Source organism: Peromyscus californicus, unplaced genomic scaffold, assembly GCF_007827085.1.
Source record: "Peromyscus californicus insignis strain IS unplaced genomic scaffold, ASM782708v3 Scaffold_7__1_contigs__length_154581171, whole genome shotgun sequence".
Classification (NCBI taxonomy): Eukaryota; Metazoa; Chordata; class Mammalia; order Rodentia; family Cricetidae; genus Peromyscus; species Peromyscus californicus.
In genome coordinates this window covers 120,718,370-120,743,438 of record NW_026294595.1, presented here as the reverse complement: position 1 = coordinate 120,743,438, position 25,069 = coordinate 120,718,370, and the positions used below count along the sequence as shown (strand labels likewise).

Here is a 25,069-nt window from a genome sequence, read left to right as displayed (position 1 = left end):
ATGACAGTAACGTAGAGTGGCCCATCCAGAGGCACTCTTTTACAGAAGCAGATTCTTATTGGTGCAGCTGCTTTGAGACAGGGCTTCACTATGCAGCCAAACAGGGCCTCTAATTCATATCCTCCTGCCTCAGCTTCCCAAGTTCTGGGATTACAGGTTTTGAGGTATGTGCTACCACATTCAACTCCTAGCACTTGATCTCACTGATTTGTTAAATTTTACAGCTCTGGAGATTGTACCCAGAGCCTGGCATATGCTGGGCAAGAACTCTACCACTGAGCCATCTCACCAAGAACTCTACCACTGAGCCATCTCACCAAGAACTCTACCACTGAGCCATCTCACCAGCCTTTGTTTAGTACCTTTTTATTTTATTTTTTTAATTTCGAGAAAAGTTTAACTAGTTGCCCTGGCTGGCCTTAAACTTCTCTCTGTAGTCCACGCATGTCTTGAACTCACACTCCTCTTTCTTCAGTCTTCTGGGTTTCTGGATTATAGGCCTGTCCTACAAAACCTGGCCTAGATTTTTAAACTAAGAACATTCAAATTTAGGGATTCAGTTTTATCAGTCAGTAAATGAGACAGCATGGTATCATAACAAGGGCCTTGAACTTAAGGAATGAGATTTATACAAGCCTTGGCCTTTCCTCTCAAAAACGTGGGTGGTACTCCAGGCCTTTCTGCCTGCGAAGCCCTTTGGTTATATAGGAATCCTTTGTTATGACATCATCTTTTCGAGGTGATCATCAAAAGGCAATCATGAACCCCAGAAGACACAGGAGAATCCGCAAGTCCTGACAGATGCCATTTACCTTTCTAGACCTTGCTGTCCCAGACAGCAGCCAGTGGTTACAGGTAACCAATGAGAGTTTGCATTGTAGCTGGTGTAACTGAGAAACTGAAATCTTAATTTAATATTACTTAATTAATCAATTAAATTTCATTAATTTAAATTTTAAAGACTGGTACCAAATTTCATTTATTGAACAGGTTTTTGTTTGTGTGGGAGTCATGTTGATCTATCCACCCCAACTTGAATATACAAAGTTTCTTATCCAACTGCAAATCTCATGAGACCTAACAGAATTAAGCACTGCTGATGAAGATTCAGTTCTTATACTGAGGTATGCTGCAATCTAAAAACACCGTACTTTAAGGCTTAGTGTGAGATGGAGAAAATAAAACAGCTCCTCAGCAGTGTTGACACTGACTGCAAGCTGCAATGGCTGCATCTGAGACATTGAAGTGGGTGAGATATGTTATTAGCCGGGGCTTCATTTCTTCCTTTTTACTCTTTGTTTGAGTGGCAACTGGAACGTTCACTCCAGTGTCTAGGACTGCACAGCTCGAGGCTGTCTGTGTTCCTCGAAGCCACTTGATCCTGCCCCAGGTCCCCACAGAAGCAGCCTGCTCTTCCCAGAGCTAATTTGTCCCTCTGGGACTTCGCCTCCTCTTGAACCCTGTGAAGGTATTACTTGGGCTAATCCAAGGCCCTCGGGACATTTTGCAGCCCCAAGGAGTGAGTCATTATTTGACCTTATCTTCCTGCTTTCTAGCAAAATAACACAGCTTCTTCCAGAGCGACTGTAGAATCACAATGCTGAGCTACTCAAGCTGAAAATAAGAACTGGGTGCCAAGTCTCGGTGGGCTTCCTCGGGGAGGGGAGGAGGGTACCGATGATAATGAGTCGCTTCAGCTTGGATTTGAGGGATTAAGGGTGAAGTAATGAAGGTATTTTGTTCCTGTATCCTTATATCCCCAAGTCAAATAGAGTCAAAATGTAAACAGGTCTTCTGCCCATTAAAATCCAGTCTTACTCTTAGAATGTGGATGTTAAAATAGGAACGAAGCTCAGTGAAATGTCTTTAAGGCATCTTTGAGGGAACCCGCTTTGAAAATTCTTTGTTAGGAGTAATCCACATTGCTTTATGAGCTTTGAAAATGCTTAAAAATCAATTTAAAGAAACCACAGTGGAGAATACATTGCCCTATTCTAAGGCTTTTTTGGTTCTGAAAAAATGAGAAAGTAAAATCTAAGATCACATAATAATTAAACTATATTTTCTTTGCCTCAATATAACAAGTAGAAAGGACATACAAAACAACAGATACTCTGCTTGAAGTATGCCCACTGATAAGTACACTTGTATGTGTAATGGTACAGCTAAGCATCAGAAAGGTCCTTCTGAAGACTTACTGTATCCCTTATTGTTGTCCTCTACCTTCTTTCCTTCCAATGGTAAGCTGGTGGCTAGGAGGCCCATCCCCAGACAACCATGGGACAATGGATAGGCTCAGAGTCCCTATGATGGAGGAGTATGTTTGCACTTTGATCTCAGACTCGATGCCAGACATGGGCTGAGCCCCTTCTACATGCCAGCCACCATGGCAGGCCCTAGCCAACCTCGAGATCAACCACAAGTTTCCTCTTTCCCACCTGCTACAAAGCAATATATTGAAGCCAGGATGGTTTGAGCCAACATAAACCAGAAAGTAATCCAATAATCAAAGGTACTAAGGATTCCTAACTGCTGGCATTCTTATATGTAACTGTGAATTATTTAATCAGAATAAAACACTAGAATGCTGTCTCTAAAAGAAATGATCACACAATAGACACATTACTGAAAAATGACCATAGTTTCTATTTTTAAGAGTTCATGAGACACCACTTGACTGTCTTTTCAGAACAGGGAAGCAGTTCAAGACTCAATATTCACAGCATTTTAAATGTCTGGACAATATTCTTCTATAACTTAACTACAAAACCAATTATATTACTCTAAATTCAACATGTACTCACGGGAAAAAGACTGAAAACAAAACTCATAAAATCCAGGGACCTATAAACAAGATAGTGAACAATGTTACTGGATTGCAAGTAAATGTAGCATCATGAGACAGTTCAGTATGCACCCTAGCCCCTTTCAGGAAGTCGCTAGACAGTACTGTCTAATCACTTGCATAGGTGAATGCTAATCACTTGTATATACCATATTCTTCATATAGCAGCAACCTGGAAGTCTCTTTGGACACTCTCACAGTGACCAATCATATCTGTGCAACTTAAAGCCAATACTAATGAGGGCCATTCTGTAGACACGGTCTTCGCCTTTCTTCTTGGAAGGGTTAAGGAGAGATCTGGCTGTGTGATAGGCTATTTTGATCTTTTTTACTTTTATCTGCCAAGTTTTCCAAATAGCCACATTTGTACTTTCATAGACAAATTATAAGTTGTCATCAAACTAAATAAAAAATAACTGTCTAGGCAAAATTTTATCTAAAAACATAGAGAAAATAAGCATAAAAATATAGATGATCATTCCAGGCTCTATTTAGTCTACACTGTAATATAGAAAGATTTCCCTTTTCAACCTCCACGAGCTCCCTAAAAGTTGAACATTTAATATTAAAAACCATACTTCTAGATTTAAAAGGTAGGGGTTATTTTTAAATGCACCCACTAAAAATGAAATGACCAGCGCTGTCTTTGGTTATCTCAAAGGTACTATAGAATCTTCTGCTCTATCAAAATGTGCACATATTTTCCTCTTCAAGATATTTTGTGGATATAACATTGTGATAGGTGATTGCTGAAGGAGATGCTGCATTTGGGCATCCGGCAGTGGTCCCTATTAAGACTGAGAAAGCAGGGGCCACAAACATGGCATACACAGGTATTCTTGAGGGACAGGAAATGGGAGGCAGGCTTTGTCTGCCAGACATCATGCCTCCTTCTTCCAGTAACTTTCATGAATTGCAGGGTGTTCCTTTTACCCCTTCTCATATCTTACATTTTGGTGTGTCTCCTCTTCCAGATTAAGGGTGGAACACAAGGCAACAGACTGAACGAACATTGAAGAATGGCTCAAGGACCTTTCCTGGCTCAGGGGTGAGCACCGAGTCACCCAGTCCTCTTGAAACTTTGGCTGGAAATCTCAGCCCTAACCAGAAAGCCTTCTGTGGGATTCTAATGTAGACCTGGGACTGTCCTTATCTTCTGAGACTGGGACCAACAGCAGGAAGCCCGGGTAAACTAACATGAGTCCTACCACTGGACTTACTCTCAGTTGTCTCAGCCTTATTTCAAATAGATTTTTTGTTACCTGCACCCAAACGCAGTACAGATTCAAAGACTCTGAGAACCACACACTGTATCAAATGGAAACAGTATATGGCTACCCAACAGGAATTTTCAGATCTTCAACTGTGGTACAGGTGAAGTAGAACTGGCCACAGATTTTTGTCCCATTCTGTAGGTCTTACCCAAATTTATGGACTAGAATCTCTGGGTAGGGTCCAGGAATCTGTTGTTTTAAGGTTCCTAGGATATGGAGTCTGGTTTAAAGACCACATACTCTGAAAAACTATTGCCTAAGAAGTTCTTAGCACAACAGACAAATTGGAGATGAGTACTTGCCTTGCCTCATATTTCTCATCAATACAAAAGAGCTGAATACAAAATGCAGCAGATTCTCCCAGGTAGATGGGGCGGAAGTGGGAGGATTCCTCCGGGATCAGGAAGGATGGCAGGGAGCTCTCACTGCTCAAAGTGAGGTCCTCGTCACCCACCACGGAAATCACGCTGAACTTCTGTTCCACATCCTAGAGCAAGGAGAGAGGGGCAAGCCGGGGGACCACTGAGGTTCAGTGGACTAGTGATTGTACTGTCTCTACACGTCCTGTTCCTATGATGCCTGTGACTGTCTCCTCGGACAAAACCATCCCGCGAGGGTCCATCTGAAGACCTTCTTAATGAGATTCAAATGTTCTCACACAAAGGCCAGAAAACAAATATTTTAATTGTTCCACTGGGTAAAGATTAGTGTGGTGGTATTGTATTATACATATTAACACCGTCCGCAAGTGAGTTCGGTCTTGAAAACTGGTTCCATTAACATTTTGTGGTACTAGAATTTCTGGACCTTTAGAATGTTCAGGTGATTCTGGAAAGGAGATGGAGCCCAGAAAGGTCCACTTGACCTCAGCCACCAGGGAAGTTAATACTGGGGACATCCACTCCGATTTGGGGGGTTAAACTTGATTCATTCTGAGTTTCTTCTGGAATTTTATTAACCAAAGTAACACAAGCATATAGTCAAAATACTAGCAGCAAAGAAAACCAGCTGTCCCCTCTCCCCACCTCCCTACCCTCCCATCAGGTATCACGTTTAACCTTTTTGTTTCTTGGGATACTTATCTCTATTTCTGAAAAACATGCTTATGCTGTTATTCCTTAATTCATCAATTTAAATTTTTTTCTTATTGAACACTGAAATGATGGATATATTTAGGTCACTTCCACCATTCCTTGCCTGCATTCTGTCCCCACAGAATAATTAAATTACATTTCTCGTCACATCAGTATTGACACTGTTACGATATACTGTAGATCACAGAATATAGATATTGTTATGATACATTATTACATATGTTAGGATATATTGTTGTCACCATGAACAAAGTAGTATAATATAACTCCATTCTTACTTGTGTGCTTGATTTATTTCCTTGATTTCTAAATTTTTTCATGTTTTGTAAGACTTGAGAAGTGTTGGTCAAATGTTTTCTAAGCAATCAGGTCTAGGCAATAATCTATGAGCGTCACTGTTTCTCTCCCCTGCCTATTCAGGACTTGGGGCTTGTAATGGTTTGAAGGGAAAATTTCCCCCCAGGGTCAGGCATTTAAAACTCAGGACACACTTGGAGATACTGTTTGTGAAGGTTTAGGAGGTGTGGCTTGCTGGAGGAAGTATATCACTGGGGGCAGGCTTTGAGAGCATCCAGTCTTGCCCAACTTCCTGTTTATTCTCACTACTTCCTGCTTCCTGTTAAAGAAGTGATCTCTCAGCTGCCTGCTCCTGCCGCTGTGCCTGCCACTTCCTGCCATGCCTCCCCACCATGATGGCCCTCTAGCCCTCTGGAACTGTAAGCCCAAATAAACTCTTTTGGTCACAGTGTTTTATCAGAGCAACAGATAAGTTACTAATACAAAGCTCTCCCAGCCTACAGTTCTAACCTGCATGAGAGACTGGGGCAGGAAAACAGTGGCCCTCAAAAAGTGTGTCTGAATCCCCAGAACCTGAGGACATGTACCTTACAGGGACAGGGGACTTTGCAAATGCCACTAAGTTGAGGATTTTGAGAAGACCATCCTAGTTTATTCAAATGGATATGATACAATGACAAGGGAGGCGGTGTGCTCAGATAGGGGTAGGGAGGTGCACTGTTGTGGCCTGAAGATACAGGAAGAGGGCAAAGGGCAAGGAATGCATATGCCCTCCAGACACTGGCAGGGTAAGGGAACAGAGTCTCCCCTAGATCCCTCAGAAATAACCCTCCACCTACACTTAGAGGCTTAGTGCACTGAGACCTGTCTGGGAATTCTGGTCTCTCGGCCTGGAAGCCCACGGGCACAATTGTTTTAAGTCACCAAGTTGTAGTAATTGATTACAGCAGCGACAGAATACTCCAACAAACACCTGGCTTCTGGCTTGCAGGAGCAGCTGGGGCTCCTTCATCTGGAATGGAGAATTGCACTTTCTCTATCCACAGCCCTTTGCCATCAGACAGCCTTGTGGAACATGGAGTCATGTTTTCTTGGTTTCCCCAGGGAATACTTACCAGGTCATTTCCCCTGGGGTGTGGCTGGTCAGCTATGTAGTGTGTGCAGGGGATTTGGGGCCCAGGCTACTCGGTACCAGGCTGCCAGACAGACCTCTGTGCTCAGCTTCCTTCCTGACCTGCCCTGGGCAGATCCCCAAGCCCTTGTGGAGAGTTCACACCACTTTTACTCGTCTCCTCTCAGACTCCTTCCCCCTCTGGCAGGTCTGCTAAGCCAGTGCAAACTCCTTCATCGATTTTCTTGATTCTCAATATTTTTAAAGTGCTTATCTTCCAATAACTCCCTTCCAGCCTGTTGTCTTTGTGGATTTGTGCCCTTTTCACTTCCTCACTGTCATCTCAGTGTTTTGTGGGGGTTTTTCTGGAAGGGTCGGGAGATAAACATGGGAAATCGATCTTCCTTGCTTACCTACACGTCCTCAGGGGGTCTACCGGGTTCTGGTCCTCCCTTCCTATTCCATCCGTGTTTGGGTCTATAAAGTAGTGGCCTCACTCTTAGGAATAATATTAGAGAGAAAACTGTCACCTCCCACTGACTCTCTACTCTCCTGCCTGGGGCATAACAATGGCCTAGGGTTAGAGGTGTCTTAGTGTAGGCTCCTCAGAGGCAAACCTAAGCTCCGGGGCTCAGCAGCTCCCAAGAACCTCCAGGTAGAGAGAAAGGAAGTGAGGCAAGGAAGCGAAGGTCACCAACACAGGCCTTTCAAGGAGGGGCTTCCCACCATGGACTCCATCCTGAGCACTCTGCCTCAGAGGTACAGGAGCTGGGGTGTTGATTCCCCAGCAACTCTCCTCTCCTGGGTGCTCCTGACAGAGTGAGTCGGAGCTAGGCACCTTTAGCCCTCTTCTTGGGGTGCTGATGGACACTAAGTGACAGAGGGCAGAGGGTGGAGGTCCAGCAGCAAATGCAAAAGTGGACCTGTCCCCATACAGTGCCATCTCTGGTTGACAGCACATCCTGCTGCCCCACCCCCACTCTTCCTTGCCGATAGCACAGGACTCAATCCCCCACCCTGCAGACAGCCTGGAGCACAGACCTTGAGATCATTAGTGCTTCAGCCCCAGCCCATGCTCCAGTTCAGGGCTAGCCCCAAGAAAGTGGCACTCTCCCTCCTAGCAAACTCCTGAGTTGGTCAGTATCAGAGGATTAGACAGCAGGGGTTCTGGCCTTCTGACAGAACTCTGACCTGACTGCAGAAGCAACATTCAGTGTTTGCCCCTTGCCCTCATGGATCTGCTAATTCTGTTGGCCTGGGCCTCTCTCAGAGATGCTTGAGCTTCTAGAGACAGCAGAGTGCAGCAGCCTGTCACCAGGAGGCCCTCTGGAATCCGGAAGAGGTTTGGCCTTGCTGTTGTCACTGGGCTGGAAAGGGCAGATCATGTCAATCTCCTACTCAAGAAACTGCAATGCCTTCCTCTGCCCCTTGGAAAGTCAGAACCCTGAGTAGGACCACAGGGCATTAGGGTCTCGAAACTCCCCAGTTTATGGGCAAGAAACAGATGACATAAGGCATGAGTGGAACCAGTTTGACAGAGGAACCATGTTAGGGTGTAAGTGGGATGAAGGAAAGTAACAAAGATGCCCTAAGGACAGCCAAAGAGGAAGATGCTACCAAGTAAACCTTGGTTAACCAAATGAAGCTTGGCTTGAGCCTGCAACAAGAGGGAACTGTTACAGACCCTAAGAAGCACGTAAGTGTAACTATAATTCTTGCTTGATAACTGTTCTATTAGATGTAATTTTACTGTGTTAAAGCTAAAACTTCCCTTTTTGCTTAGACAGAAAAGAAGAAGTGCTGTGGAATGTCTTTCCATATGCTGTGAATATGTGTTGCTCTGATTGGTTGATAAAGCCGTTTGGCCTATGACAAGGCAGCTTAGAGGCAGGTGGGAAATCTAGGAGAGAGACAGGAAGAAAGGCAGAGGTGGAGGAGACACCATCCCACTATCCAGGGAGCAGCATGCAATGGCACACAGGTAAAGCCATGGAACACATGGTGACATATAGATTAATAGAAATGGCCAGTTATAAGAGCCAGCTAGCAAGAAAATTGAACCATAGGCCATGGCCATGCAATTCATAATTGATATAAGCCTCTGTGTGTTTACTTGGGTCTGAGTGGCTGCAGGACTAGGTGGGACACAGGAAAACTTCCAGCTACACATAAGTGCACATACTAAAGTATATGTACCTGGGCATGTGTATGCATATGATATTTATCTGCATATATCACATGGTATATACCTGTATGTATGTAGGAGGGTGAACAGAACAGAGGAGGTACTCTAATAAGCATTTTACCTCTCCTAAGTTTCTCTTTGGGCACAGAAGAAAAAAAAAAGATGATTACTAAAATTGTTACAAATAATTGAAACACAAATAAAATATAACTTGCAGTCTGAGCTGTGCAGAGGGTGTGAGATTAGGGATTAATTACCGTGGGGTCACAGTTACCCAGAGCTAACCCAAGGCCAACAGTAGCTATGTGCTGGGGAGAGGCAGTGGAGGGCTAGAGAAGGAAAGGGCACACCAAGGCTGAAGGGGAAGGAGGGAAGCTCACCAGCCAGCAGGCAGCAAAGGCCCTGTACATGCACAAACCTTACCTGCATTTCATCAGACAATCTACTGAAGGTTCCTGACAGCATATCCTCAAACGAAGATTCTTCGCTCTCTTTCTCCTGTAGAGGACAGTGAGAAGACATAAGAATCAGCCAACCCATGGGGTTGCAGAACTCAAGCTCTACAGTAAGTAGCCAGTGTTTAGACCTCATTGTCCCTGGTAATGGCTAGGAGGCATTGAGAAAGTGATGTAGGCCCAGTTTCCTCATCTGTTAAAAGAAAACAAACCAGCATCCACCTCTCCACTTCATAAGACTTGTTTAAGGGAGAGGGAAGAGGTATATGGTAGACTGATAGATGCTCAGGACAGTACAGGCACCTCCTAAGTCTCTCTAGATGTTAGTTGTTGACTCTATTATTCTGTGCAACCAAGCTTTTTTTAAAATCAGTTTTACTAAAGTATAATTAACATACAATAAACTGCATTCATTTAAAATATGCCTTCTGCCGGGCAGTGGTGGCACACGCCTTTAATCCCAGCACTCAGGAGGCAGAGGCAGGTGGATCTCTGTGACTTCGAGGCCAGCCTGGTCTACAGAGCGAGATCCAGGAAAGGCGCAAAGCTACACAGAAAAACCCTGTTTCGAAAAACCAATAAACAAATTAATTAATTAATTAAAATATGCCTTCTGAGTTTTAACTTGTGTATATATCTATAAAAAGATTACCATAGTCAAAATAATGAGCATATGCCTCACTCCCCTAAGCTTTTGCATCTCTCTGTGCCCACTGCTTGCAGTCTTGGAAACAGGGAAACACTCATCTGTTCTTCATCACCAGATTGGTCTGTGTTTCTTGGAATTGTGGGTATGCTTTTATTAGGAGAGGGGTTGACTTCTATTTCTTTTGACATTAAAAAATTAAATCATCCATATTCTCAAACATCCTGGCAGTTTATTCCCTCATGTTGTTAAGTATGGTCCATGTGTGAATGAACCACAATTCCTACACACCTTCATCAAAATTTAAAATGCTTAATTTTTAAATTTTTGATCATCCTACTAATGCATAGTTGTGCCTGATTATACTTTTAATGTGCATGTCTAATGACTGAGGGAGTTGAATATCATTTCATTTAGAAATTTTCTTCTGGTAAGTATTCACTCCAATTCCATATTCATTTCTATCATGATATTTTGTTTTGTTTGGATTGACCTTGACATCAGGACCATGTTACCTAAATACAAGAATTTTAAAATCTATCTTGAAGCCAATTTGTTTCGATCCTACAACTTTATTGTAAATTTCCTGACTGCTAAGGGTCCTTTCTCTTTCCATATGAATTTTCTGTTTTAATTTCCATAGTATTCCTGCTAAATTTGGACTAGGGTCTTGCTGAATCTATAGAGCAATTTGGGAAACTGACATCTTGACAAATATCAAGTCTTCAAATCTATGAGTAAAGGATATCTCACTGGTTTATTTCCTTTTTCAGAAAGGTTTAGCAGTTGTCAGTGGACAGATCTTAAAGATCTTTTGTTAGACTTCTCTCCAAATATTTCCTATATTTTTACTATTCTAAATGGTATGTGTTTCTATTTCTGTTTGTGTGCTGCTGTTATATAAAGATATTAATAAACATCTATAAAAGCTAATTTTCAGTGTCACCTTGACTGGCCTTAGACTCAGCTAGGAGGTTGTGATGGATCCTACATGTCTGTGAAGGCATTTTGAGGGAAAATGAAGAGGGGAAGAACCCTGAAAATGTGGGTGGCACAATCCCATGGGTTTGTGTCCATATGCAACAAAAGGAGAAGGCCAGCAAAGCATGAACATTCTTCTTTTCACTGCTCCTTGTCTACCAGAGAAGCTTCTCTGTCACATGCTTCCTGCAGCATTGGGGTTCTGCCTCTTAATAGGCCCAGAAACACGGAGCCAAGTGGTTATGGAATGAGTCCTCCAATACTCTGAGTCGAAACAATTCCTTCCTCTCGTTAGCTCTTTCCACCGGGTATTGGGTCACAACAGCAAGAATGTAATTCATGCGAGACAAAGTGATGTTTATGCATCAACATGTATATATTTTTGAAATTTGCTAAATAAGTACTAATACTATAGCTGTTTTGTGCGTTTCCTACATAAATGTTCATAACAAAATGCAGTTTAGCTTTCCTTAAAATACTAATTCTTTTTTTTTTCATATTTTTGTACACTGGCTTTAGCCCTTCAGTACAGTGTTGAATTGAGGTGGTAAGTGAACAAAGTCAGAGAGAGATAGAGAGTTCATCTGTCACCATTAACTAACAAGTTAACTGTCTTTTTAAATGTACTTTATCAAATTCAATTCCATTATTCCTAATTTTCTGAAAGTTTTTAAAGGGAATGGATGCTAAATTTTCAAATTCCTCTTTTGGATTTTTGAGGAAAATGTTTGCTTTTGTTTGTTAATATAATAAAATATATTGATTGTTTTCATGTTTAGACAGTCTTGTATTTCCAGAACAGATCATCTTAAATCATGACTATCATCCTTTTTAAAAATATTGGCTTGGTTTGTGAAATTTTGTTTGTTTGTTTGAGACAGTATTTCATGCAGCCCAGGCTAGCCTACAACTCTGTATCTATCTCAAGCTTGTTTTGAACTTGTGCTTCTGACCCCACCTCTTAAGTACTTGGATTAGATCCACACACTGCCATGCCTGGCCACTCCAACCCTACACCTCAAACAGTGAAATAACTTTATAACTTCACTTTTCCTATGTTTTGGCCTTTTTGTCTTCAAAGGGAAGGCCACTGGACACACCTAGCCAGCAATCTTGTGTTGTGTGATATTTTGTTTGTGTTTATAACAAATAAAGCTTGCCTGGAGATCAGAGAAGCAGAGCAGCAGCCACCAGAGACTTCTTACCTCTACAAAATTTTGGACCATTTTCATTTGGGGTTGATTAATGGATTTATCTCTGAGGTGCTCTATATGGTACCAGTGTTTTGAGTATATGGTAATTTTTACTGGATTCTAAACATTGTGGATATGTCTGCATTCTTACAACTATTCTTAGACTTTGAGACTCAGTTAATTTCCTTGGAAACAGTTTGACCCTTTTGGTCCTTGGGTCATTAGAGAGACCTGGAATGGTGCTTCCTCTAGAACTAACTATTCTCATTACACGTGTGTACTTTCCCCGTGCCCGGTCAAGTTTGTTGAGTCCAGACACCATTCCCAGCCTGTAAGCCTTGGGCACTGCTGGCTCTCATCCCCTGGGAAGGGTCACTGCTCACGTCTGACCTCAGTAGTTTCCGTACACACATGCTCTGACCAGGGCTCAGCTGAAGACTGAACAGCAATCCTTCCCACATGGATGGCACTGCTCACTCTCTGGGCAGCTCTCTCCGCTCCACTCTTCTGTCTTTGTGGCAGTTTGCCTGATTCTCACGTGCTGTGAGGTGGCCTGGACACTTTCTGAGGCCAGTAGGGTGGGACAATCACAGATTCACTCACCTTGTTTCCCATCTCAATGACATCAGGATTCTTTGCTATCATAGAGAGAGCACTATCTTGAGAATGCTTGTTTCACGTATTTCAGACCTTTTTTTGGGGCGGGGGTTGTTTGAGGACAGTAAATGTGATGTCTACTGCAGCACCACATAAAGTGTTCCATTTTAGACACAAATAGAGGTCTCTTGCCTTTCTTTGAAATGCCACTCGTGAGTTCTACTTCCCTCCATTATCCAGGCTCTCCAATCTTCTTTGAAAGTGTCCGCTCTTCTTTTGGTCCTCGCTTCTTGGTGTCTTCCATCTTCTCCATGCCTTTCCCAAAGAGCCTCTTTCCATTACATACAACCTCTCGCAGGCTGGTGCTAAACTCTGGTTTGGGGGCTCCCTCAGCACTTAGCAGGGTGCCTGACCATTATGATCACTGGATCCATGTGGATAAAATGGTACTTGAAATATGATACCCAATTATTACACATTGAGACTTTTTGTGGCTTGGGGCAAACAGCAAGCATTCTTCCATAGAGAATGAAAATTTCCACAACATGAAAACTGGGGAGGATAATCCAGGGGACCTAGTGCGAAGACTCAGGTCATCCTTTCTTCTTCTCCCCAATATTAATGTGTGTGTGTGTGTGTGTGTGTGTGTGTGTGTGTGTGTGTGTGTGTGTGTGTTGATTGGCAAGGGGTACTTTTTCTTTTCTGGTGTAAGGCTATAAAGGAGGGGGAAAGGAGGTGCTGGGGCTCAAGAAACCATAGTTCTTCAACTCCCCATAATCCTGAAGGAGTCAGTCAAGCACAAGTTGATGGGACTATACCATACTATACAGCCCCGCTCAGAGTTCACCCATGTTGAGTGCTAACACAGTGCCAGGATATTAGCAGTAACCTAAAGGTGAACCCAGTCATTTCACCCACACCTGCCTGACCCACTTCTTGAGGTCTCCTAAGGAGAGGACCTGAGTGGCCAAGCTCCTGAGGACAATGGGACATGCACTGATTTACATGAGTGTATGAGGAGCTAGAAGCCCCTCAAATACAGGTATTTTTAGACACTGGTAACTCAAATGGAGCCATGGCTGGATTCCTGGGTCCACCCATTAGCCATATCTACCTCATCAGATGACTAGTTCAGGACTCCCTGGGAGTGAACTCATCCCCTGGTACAGGTCCGGGCAGCAACACACCACTTGCTCCGTTTGAGCCACACTGGCAGCAAGAAGGTAAAGGAAAGCTCATCCTGAAATCACACAAGTGGAGTGAAGCCCGCCAGCTCTCCAGGAAGCAGTGACAGGAGTCTCTGTGGTGTAGCAAGGCCCAACCAGGGCAGGAAGGAACATGCTGGTGCATTTGACTGTGTGGAGCCTGGATGTTTCTTCAGAGACTCTGGATTGCCTAATCAGCTTCCCATGAGCAACTTCCTCTGCCTTAGCCTCCTCTAGTCAGGGAATGTTGAGGAAGGAAGGTGGAGAGGAACTGGTGGCATCTTGAGCTGGGAACAGAACTTGGCAGTGTTGTTCACATGATGCTGGCTTTACAAATATATAAAATACAAGAGTTATAGGATCACGGAGACTTGCATTAGGTTCCAGAAAGCCACAGAGGCCAGGCACTGTGTGGCAGGGTCAGATGCCCTGGAGGGTGTCCCTGAGAGATCACTGTATGGCGCTGAGATAATGATGCTTCAGTTGCAAGGAGACATCAGGATCTGGAGACACCAGGGCTATGGAAAAACTCACTTAAGTTGCAAGCACAGACTGGAGCCGGCCTAGAAGAAATGCTACAGGTGGCAGAGCTGGAAGAGTGGCACCACCCAGGGTTGCTGGAGTTCAGATGATACCACCAAGAGCCCAAGATGCTGGGCACACAACAACAGTATTTGCTGTTTGCCCTGCTGGGTTTTCGTTTTGCTTTGGTTTTCCCTTGCTTATGTGCCTAGTCCTTTCTTTCAGAAGAGAGATTTTACTCTGTGCTGGCATATATTAGGAGTATGTAATATTTTTTATTCTGTAGGGGCTCACAGGTAAAAGACCGCCTTGAATCTTCTTCCACAGGAACTGGACTTTTGAACAGTGTTCAGACTGTTACAGACTATGGGAGCTCTAGAAATACATTAAATGCACTTTTTCATATGAGATGGCCATGAACCTTTGAGGACCATCAGTACAGTGTAATGGCTAAAGATGACATATTTGGGTATCGAGTTGACAAGGTGCAGACTTGTGATAATTAATTAGCATTCACCTAGAAGATACTCCTCTGAGTATATCTTTGAGGGCATTTCCATAGAAGGGAAGTCCTACCCTGGATATGGATGGCACCATCTCATGGGCTGGGGTCCCAGACTGAATTCTGGAAGGGGAGGAGGAGGAAGCCAGTATTCACCTCTCTTCCTCTGATTCCTGACTTCAGAGGCAGTGTGATCAGCCGCTTCACACTCTCACGGCTTCACACTCCCATGGCTGTGCCATCTCGGCCATGATAGCCTATAGCCTCCTCACACTGCGAGCCCAAACCAAATCCCCGTTGCCAGGGTTGCTTTTGCCACGTAGTTGTCAGAGTAATGAGGAAGGTAACAAATACAGGATGAAGTTCCATCCCGGCCTGCATTCTAGGGCGTGCCCACGAGGCTTGCCTATTACCAACGGATGCAATCTCATCGCCTTAGTGTTAAGTGGGGCCTTTCTGCAGTAGATGACAGAATTCAGGGATGATCCTAACACCAAAGCCCCATTCAGTGTCACAAGTATCCCCAGGCCCATCCCCATCCCTCAGGCCTGGGTAAGGAGTGTCCCTTACCTGTGTCTCCACTATGGCCTCTGAAGAAGCAAATACCCCCGGTTCCTCAGCTACCTTCTGAGAACCCTGGCTGTCACTCTTGATTTCAGTATCTTGGAAAGAAAAGTTAGAGTAAGGGCAGAAAGTAAGTGATAAGCAACTCACAACACCACAGGAAGCTGGGGAGCACGCGCAAGTGCTTTTAAGTAATGGTGCATCTGCAGCTGTCTATTCCAGAGAAACTGGAAAAGAGCATGGGGGTCTGCCGCCCACCCTGATCCTCGCACTGACACTCAGATTCTAGGCTACTTCCTCTTCAGCCCTTCTCTGTCTCGTCCACATGATGAAGATGAAACCATGCTGCCCCAGGGAAGCCGCACAGATGAAATGATGCACACAAAGGGCATGCGCCTGACATGCAGGAGTCCCCAGCCTCTGCCGAGCTCTGGGTAACAGGCTCCTTTGATGTCAGGCCCCTTTGAAGTTTATAAACAACTTCTTGGATGGCAGGCTTTGAAACAGTCCTAAATTAGAAGATGGAAATACCACAATTTACTATACAGTACTCTCTGAATGCCAAAGATTAGGAAAGGGCTGTTCCTCTTTGGAAATACCATCAACTTAAGGTCTGCCAGTGACACAGGTATTAGCATTTCTTCCCTCTTTTCCTTTCCCTAGTCTCTTCCTCCTTTCCCACCTTCTACCCTCAACCCCACGGCCCTTTCTTGCCCTCTCTAATCCTTTGTCAGGATCATGCTATGTAGCCCAGGCTAGCTTTGAACTCACGCTCTTCGCACTTCAGCCTCCAGAGCACTGGAATTACAGCTGTATGCAACCATGTCAGCTCCCTTTTCTATTTTCTAAATGAGAACTGGAGCTGAGCAGTTGTTATAATATGCTCTGTAAAGTAAGGAATTTGGGCATTCTTTACAGGCTTCATCTATAAAAATTACAATGGGAAAATTGCCTATTTCCCATACAAAGGCCTCCTCCCTCCCAGACTCTCCCTCTTTCTGCCTTCTCTCTCCTCCCTTCCTTTCTGTCTCCAAGTCATCCATGCCCTAGCTGGGCATGTGAGATCATCACAGTAGGGATGTTTTTCCTGCCTCCTGCCTCACCTAGGCCTGCTCCATTGAGGGACCTCAGCAGTGACTTCTGCTCTCCCCCTCTGATGGGTCACAGCTCAGAGCAGCACAGACACTCTGTTTGTAGGCATGAGGCACCCTGGGTCCTCTGAATGTCCCAGGGATGTAGTTAGAGTGAGAAAGCTGCTCTTCCTTCACAGTTTTAACTGTCCCATCAGACACTGCAGAGTCCGGGACAGCTCATGATTCTCTCTGCTTCCTTCTCTGGCTAGCTTATCTTTCAACCCCCATCACCAGGATGACTCCTACAGACATTGTTCAACCCAAACTACTGGACCACGAATGTCTTCTACCTACTTTTGACAAAGATGTGGGTAAGTGAAATACAGTGAGAGTCTCAGAGAAAAAAGTGATGCCCGAAGAGGTTTCAGAAAGCAATAATGCTGAAAGTCCTAATGGGAGAGACTCATATCAGACATGAAATGTAGCTCATTGGCCATGAAGAAGTGTCCTGAGAAAAGACGGAATCCTTCTGAAGAAGGATGCTTCAAGGAAAGTAAAACCTAAGGTGTCTCTAGCCCCTGAGTGTGTCCTGTGCTGGGCTTCCTAGCACTTTCATGATGGTGAGTCTGGCCTGCTTTCACGGGCTAATTCACTTAGTTATAAACACAGAAAGGTGGCGAGGTCAAGCAGCTTCTACACAGGTCTCTTACTGAGGTGAATATGCAAAACCATTTCTATGAGCTGGAAGCTCCCCTCATCCCACCTGGGGAGTGGACACACCTATTCCTGACTTCTACTACTATTGATTAGTTTTGTTCCTGTTTTAAGCTACACTCTGTATTTTAAAATGGTAGTTCTTATTTTAAGTTTCAAACTGAAGAACAGAACTAAAAGAAAACCCAAGAACACGACCTACTCTATATGTATATTTTTTACAATTACAATAAAATTTCTAAAAAAATTTAAAGAATGGATTAGATTTACAATGAACTAATAATCCTGGTGACTTAACCATTTGATAGTCTAATGCTCACAAGACAATTACTAACTACAATGACTAATTGTCTTAGCTAAACTGTTGTGAGGTGTTGAAGCTTATTATTAAGCAGCTGCCACCACTGTCCCCAGAGATGGCTGCATTTCAGAACTGGGCAAGGTGATGCTACATCTCTCTTTCCAAAGTCTCTTGGGTTTTATGAGGTTTAATTAGTTAATGCTCGCAATGTACCCTGAGGTCATCAAATGTGACACGCTATCTCAGAAAAGTCAAGGCTGTGGTATTATGTGACACTCACTGAAAACGACAGCTACAACTTTGTTATTTTATTGTTTCCACCACTTAAGTAGTTTCCAAGTCACAAACAGATTATTCTAGCAGAGGGGGAGACACAATTTTCTATGGTGTTCTCTCTGTGTGATGTTACTTATCTGAAGAGGGTTTACCACGGGCTGGAGGTTGAAGTACCTCCCCGGTACAGGCCACTCCCAAAGCACAGCATCCAATGTTGCATTCATAACTATGACTATCTTTAGAGAGGACCCCAGGTTACATACGCTTCAGGCTCCACTAGACTTTGGATCTACCCTGCTGTTTCTAAGATGAATAATAGACAGAGAAGGCGACATAATATACTTTGAAGGCTTCCGAAAGAAACAGTATGGATTTTTACGTTCATTTTAAATATTCATCAAAAATCCTATAACTGCTTTTATGCAAGGAAATAAGATGATCCTAAAGGAGTAAATATGGAGAAAAAGTTGGTAAACAATATTTTACAAAGGAATAGAGTGGTTCAAATTTCCTATACTGTAAAGCCAGTCTTTAAAACAGAGGATCATTGAGGTAGGAATGGAAAAGAATGAACTAAAACAAATATAACCAGACAGGAAATACTGACTGGTGTTAATGATGACATGTCAAGTTGGTAAAAAAAGGAATAAGCTATACAGTAGCGCTGGCTGACCGTGTTAGGAAAAAGATTTCAGCCCCTATTTTCTAGTGGTTCTCCAAATAAACTGTAGATAAGATTATACCTCAGAAGTTTCAAAATCTATTTGAAATGACTAGACGAAACTTTAGAAGACTATTTCCATGGCCTTGTGGGTGGGACAACCCTTCCCTAGGAATGCAGAGGACAAATGTCACAAGAGAAAAAGGATGTCAAATTGGCGACACTAAAAATTTCAAGTTCTGTCAAAAAGTATCCTTTCAAAGCTGTTTTAAAAGGAGGCACATGGGGCTGTTGAGATTGACTCAGGCCCTTGACACCAAGCCTGATCCCTAGGACCTCCATGGTAAAAAGAGAAGACGGATGCCTGCGGGTTGACCTTTGACCTCTACATATACGCCGTGGTACACCTGTGCCCACATCCACTCACACACACACACACACACACACACACACACACACACACACACACACGTGTTCACAAAAGTGGATATAGGAAACAAATATTCACAACACATACAATAAACCAGTAACTGAATTCTAGAAAACAGAAATAACACAATAGGTGAAATATATGAATAAATAGGAATTGTAATTAACCAGCAGACATACGATGTATGAAAAGCATTCATCTTCAACAGTACACAGATAAATAAAACAATGACAACTTCTTGCACCTAGCCCACGGCCAAGCTGAGAAACTCTCATATCATTAAGTACGGGCAAAGGAGGAAAGCTCAGAAGAAAGCCGCTGAACAGTTACCTTTGTTGACAATGTGGACATCTCCAAGCCTAGCTGAAAACGTTCATTCTAGAATAGGGCCTATAGAAAGTGTAAGAGTCAGGTACAAGGATATTCATTTCAGCCTTGTTTGCAACAAGAAGACAGGAACAGCCTGAGTATGACTGGCTTCCAGTGACTAACCTATTAAGTGGATAAACCACTAGTAATGCTGTTGGAAAAGAGAGAATCCACATATACATCCATGTCAGGAATCCTGGGAAAGAAAACATCACCTCACAGCTTTGAACATCATGAGCAGAGTCAATAAAAATGAAAAATCACTTCAAATGTATCCTGACACATCTTCATAAGTAAATGAAGCATGCAAATTTATATATAAAAAGTAGAAACTATCAACGAAGTGAAAGAGAAGTTGTTGCATAACAATTTAAAACACAGAAAATCCAACTAAAAACTCACATAATAATAGAATCAGTTTTATACCGTTTCATTGGCAAATTCCATAGAACATTTAAGGAATTGGTATTTCTCTTCCCTCTGTTCAAAGTAGTGTCTCTGGCTGGAGGGGTAGATCAGTGGTTAAGCATCTGCCTAGCATGCATGAGGCAATGCTAGGCAAATAGAGACAGGGGGATACCCGTGACTTGCTGGTCAGCCAATCTAAGTGAAATAAGTGAATGCCAGGTTCAGTAAGTAACATAAGCTGCCTCAAAACATAAGGTGGAGGACAATTGAGGAAGACTCCCAAGGGCTGGTGAAATGGCTCAGTGGGGAAAGATTTGTGCCACCAATCCTGATGGCCTGAGTTCCCTTCTCTGGGACCCATGTGGTCAGAGAGAACTGAGTCCCACAAGTTCTTATTTGACCTCCACACATTTGCCATGGTACCTGCATACATACACACACACACACACACACACACACACACACACACACACACACACACACAGAGAGAGAGAGAGAGACAGAGACAGAGACAGACAGAGACAGAGACAGAGAGAGACAGAGAGGGAGGGAGGAAGGCATGCATATTTGGTCAGTTGTATACATATAATTTTAAATGATACTTGATTCCTATATTTTGCTAAAAATAAAAATCAAGTGCATGTGGATAGTAAATGTAAGCATGAAAGACAAAACAAAGGCAGGATACTTAAGTAAATTGTGTCAAGTCTACTCTACTTTGCCCCATCAAAAATATCTAAGCTTACAACTTGAAGCACATTACTTAGACTTCTTCACTGAAGAATTTCCACTTAGTGTTTAGTGTTGGCTAGAAATGGGTATGTTAAATCAGATAAAATGTGATTCAAAACTAACTGTATGTTACAAAAATATTTTATATTAGTAAAGGATATTTTCCACAGTGACAATCTCACTATGTGAAACCATAAGCACTGTGGTGGTTAGTGTTATAAGCTTGACAAAGTATAGAATCACTAGATGGGCCTCTGGGCGTGTCTGTGGGGGTTACCTTGACTGTGTTAGCTAAGCGGGAAGACCACCCCACTGTTGGTGGTGCCATTCTCTGGCTGGGATCCCAACTTCACCGGTCTTTGCTTCCTGACTGTGGACACTTTGTGACCGGCACCCTCGAGCTCCTGCTGTCATGATGTCCCTGCCATAATGGACTGGATTCTGGAACTGTGAGCCCAACAAAACCCACCTTTGTCAGGGTAGTTCATCACAGTGAGAGAACAGTAACTAAGACATAAGACATGCACCGGAGAGCCCAGCATCTAGGTTGGGTAAGCCAAAAGCTTTATAAACACATAGAGAAATAGACAAGATGACAGTGAAGTGGGAAAATTTCCTGTCTCAGAGTTAGGCCAGGTCATAATAATGAGGATATAGAAGAGTTGAGTGTCATTAGTAAGATCTTTTTCTCAGCATGACATGAAATTCACACCATTCAAAAGTCCATTGTACAAGAAATGACCCTTTATCAGGCTAGAGTAGAAGACATTCAATCAAACTCAAGATAGAAAGTACACAGATTGTTCTTCTAGACAATAAAAAAAATTGGAAATTAAAGACAAGAGAGCAAACACATAATGATAATCACACCAACTGGCAACCAAACTGCTTCCCTAAATGAATTTTAGATAAAAGAAGGGACTATAATTACAAGCAAGAATTGATCATAAAATAGCAATGATGAGAATATTAATATCAACATTACTTGCTAATAGCTTATGAGACACAGGCAAGGCAATATCATATGGGAAGATTCCCAGCTGTAAATGTGGAAAGATAAACACCCCTGATGATGTAGTAAACTAAACTGAGGACATCTGAACAATAAGGAGCAACAGGAAGGGACATTATTTAAATGAGCAGAGTATAGATGGAAGTTTTCCTGTGTCCCGCACAGTCCTGCAGCCGCTCGGTCCCAAGTAAACATACAGAGGCTTGTATTAATTACAAACTGTATGGCCTATGACTCAGGCTTCTTGCTAGCTAGCTCTTATAACTTACCTCAACCAGTTCCTATTAATCTGTGCATTGCCATGTGGCCATGGCGTTATTGGTCTGCTGGCATCCTGTTGCTCCTTGGTGTTGGAGACCGACTCCGGACAGCTGTGTCTTGAATTTTGTGTGACCTTCCTTACTTTATCAAACCTTGCAAAAAACAGGTTCCTGGCCTAACTGCGGGCTGTACAACTTCCTGGAGTAGGTGCTAATCAGCCAGCTGCAGGGGCCTGGGACCAAAGCGACCTCACCCTTCCTTAGGAATTTTCCATTCTTCTCTCCTTTTGCTTCCTCTGCTCCCCCTCCCTGCCTGAAGCCCTGCTTATAAGCCTCAATACCCAGTCAATAAATGAGACCTTGATGCCACTCAGACTGACTCTGTCTTCCCTTATGCGCCTGGTCTCCTTTCTCGCCCCCATTGATCTTTCAGGAGGTGCCTCCTCGGGTCTCCCCAATAACCTGGCCCGCGGGACGGGTCACCTTGGGTGGCAGGCTGGCGTCTCCCCCAACTCTACCCTTCTCTCTGTATTTCTACTTGGATTTCCCACCTGACTTTAAGCTGCCTTGCCATAGGCCAAAGTAGCTTGTTTATTAGCCAATGAGAGCAACATATATCCACAACATACAGAAAGACATCCCACAGCAGCAGAGTGTCCTGTAGACACAGCTTCTTCAACCCACACATCTGAAGGAGTTTCCACTTTGGGAGAAGACTGACCATCCCAGCACCTGGCAGTATGAGTTCAACTGTCACAGAACCAGTAGGATTTTGTCTTTCATCTTGCAGAATGAGTTAAAAATTAATTAGGGAGGAGACAATGGTGGCATAGAAGCAAGTAGCAGTCCCTTCCTTGCATCTCTGTGGTGGGCGTTTGAGGGGGCGCACTGATGGTTAATGTCAAACAGACACCCTTGGATAGATACAGAAAGTCTGGTTATCAGAAGACAGGGCTAGCTAAAGCCCATTCAAGCTGGGCAGGCAGCACAACCCATCCGCAGAGAGGAGGGGTGACAGAAAGGGCAGGAAGAGGAGGCAGTGAACAAAATGGGCATAGAAACAGAAGCACTGAAGAAAGGCAGGCTGAACTTAGCTGATCTGGGAGCTGTGTGGCATGCTGGCACTGGAGAAGTGTTCCGCATGCCCCAGTGTGAAAGCACAGTGCTCTATGAGAAGGCAGCTTTGAGAAGGTCGCACCCAAGCTTGCTTCTCTGTCTTTTCTTTGCTTGTAACTCAAAGCAAGTGTTTCCACAGTGTCCAAGCCAACGTCTGCCATGTGGTCCATGGACGTGCCATCCAACCACCACAGAAGCTGTATCACTGAAAAATATATGCAGTGGGATCTGGGTTGCAGACGCAGTACAGAATCCAGATCTCTTTCCCTTTAAAACCAGAGGGTGTGATGGCCACTGAAGAGTCAGGACTGAGGTGACACACGCAATTATGTCCAGGGACTGGCCTTGTTACCTGACTTAAGAAGCTAGGTTCAGCCACTCGTCCTCAGTAGGCCAATTAAAGAGAATAGTGAAAAGTGGAGAGAGAGCTTTATCCAATGTGGCCACACCAGGAAGGAGCAAAGAGGTCCAGAGGCTCCAGTCCATCTTCCAGGCGCTGACATGAGGTTTAGGTTTGAACAGAGGATAAGAGGAAACTCTAACGAAGCAGTCTTGCTCAAGATGTGGTTCCATCCATCACTGGCCCGCTGTTTTGATTCCAGGGGGACTTGCAAGGTGAGCTGACAAGCCAGAACTGTGTCGAATCTCTTCAACTCTGTTTGGAGGGGTTCCTTTGCTTTACATATCCCAATCGCAGGTCATCCATGGAAGCCAAGGCAGGAACTCAAACAGAAACCATGGAGGAATGCTGCTGATTGGCTTGCTCTCAACTATTGTTGTTGCTGAGAATTTCATACATGAATACTGTATTCACATTATTCCTACCCCTTCCTCTCCCCAACTGCAATTCCTCTTGTGCCCCCAGTACCTCTCAAAGTCATGACCTCTTCAAATATTATTGTTACATAAATACATATATGTGTATGTACACACACACACACACATTTATACAACCTTCTGTGTCTGTTTAGTCTATGCTCATATGTACATGTGTTCAGGGCCAACAACTTGGGATCAGATAACCTATAGGGAGCTTGTCCCTAAAGAAGTAGTCTCTTAGCTGCCTGTAGTGGAGCCCTGTGAGAGCTCCCCTGTCCATACTGACATACGAACTGTCACTGTGCAGTTCTTGTGTAGGTGACCATAGTGTTGCGGCTTCATGGGTACAGCTCTGTTGTTGTACAATCTCTTAAGTTTTTTTTCTTTTGCATTTTATTGATTTGTTTATTATATATGTATGTCCATGTCCGTGTCTGTGTTCCAGTCTGTGTCCTTGTTGATGTCTATGTGTCTATGTCCCTGTATGGGTGTATGCCGAGGGAGGGGGTAGAGGGAGGGAGAGGAACATGTATGAAATACCTTCCTGGGAGACAAATTCTTCTGCCTGGCACCAGGCTTCAGCCTTTTCTTTCTCCCAGCATGAGAATCCTGGGGAAATTCCAATTCATGGGGTCTATTGTTTCCACAGCCTGATAGTCAAAAGGTGGGGCACAGTGTCTCTGTTCACGGGCTCTTCACTCTCATGGAGATGGTTCCGGCCTCAGGAAAGCAGTGACAACTGACACACTGCACCCCCTGGACAGTAGTGCGTGCCCTACTCTGGATATGGGATTCAGAGAGCACCCGAAAAATCCACCAGGCCTGGAGCTCCCTGGAGTGAATCTGTCTGGAGTAGACTTCAGCCTAGGGACCTCCGGTTCCCTGCACTAGAGAGCAAGGGAGCAAAGCTATTGTGACCAGACTCTGAGCCCACCCTGTCCACCTGCTCACTGCCTGAGGAGTAAGCAACACAGAAAACAACAACAATAACAAACCAGTATACATCCCATAGTCCGTGTTCTATCCAAGGGGTGCAGAGCACAAAAAGCAGAGGAAGAAGTACAGATGTATCTAAGTAGGGACTTCTTACTTTTGCCTACACAACTACCCCCAGGGAGACAAAGCTTTAATCTTTAAAAATATTTATATTAAGGGGCTAGAGAGATGGCTCAGCAGTTAAGAGCACTTGTTGCTCTTGCAGAGGACCCAGGTTCAATTCCCAGTATCCACACGGCAGCTCACAACCGTCTGTAACCCCAGTTCCAGGGATTCTGACACCCTCTGAAGTTACCAAGGAAACATGTCGTATACAGACACACATGCAGGCAAAATACAAACACATAAAATACAAATAAATAAATCTAAATATGTGTTTGTAACTATATTAATAACTTTTCTTTTTGGTATCTGGGTTGTATATATATCTA

General features: G+C 43.7%; 1 protein-coding gene across 4 annotated transcripts in view; it reads right to left on the bottom strand.

Moving 5' to 3' along the window:
• Cfap61 (cilia and flagella associated protein 61) overlaps positions 1-25,069 on the bottom strand; it is a 300,869-nt gene that overhangs the window by 216,997 nt on the left and 58,803 nt on the right. For all 4 annotated transcript variants that reach the window (XM_052722829.1, XM_052722832.1, XM_052722833.1 and 1 more), the window contains exons 9-12: positions 15,478-15,569; positions 9,230-9,304; positions 4,422-4,606; positions 2,805-2,844 (exon numbers count right to left, since the gene is read on the bottom strand). In XM_052722829.1, coding sequence (XP_052578789.1) covers positions 2,805-2,844; positions 4,422-4,606; positions 9,230-9,304; positions 15,478-15,569 — 392 coding nt within the window. The remainder of the gene's footprint in view (positions 1-2,804; positions 2,845-4,421; positions 4,607-9,229; positions 9,305-15,477; positions 15,570-25,069) is intronic.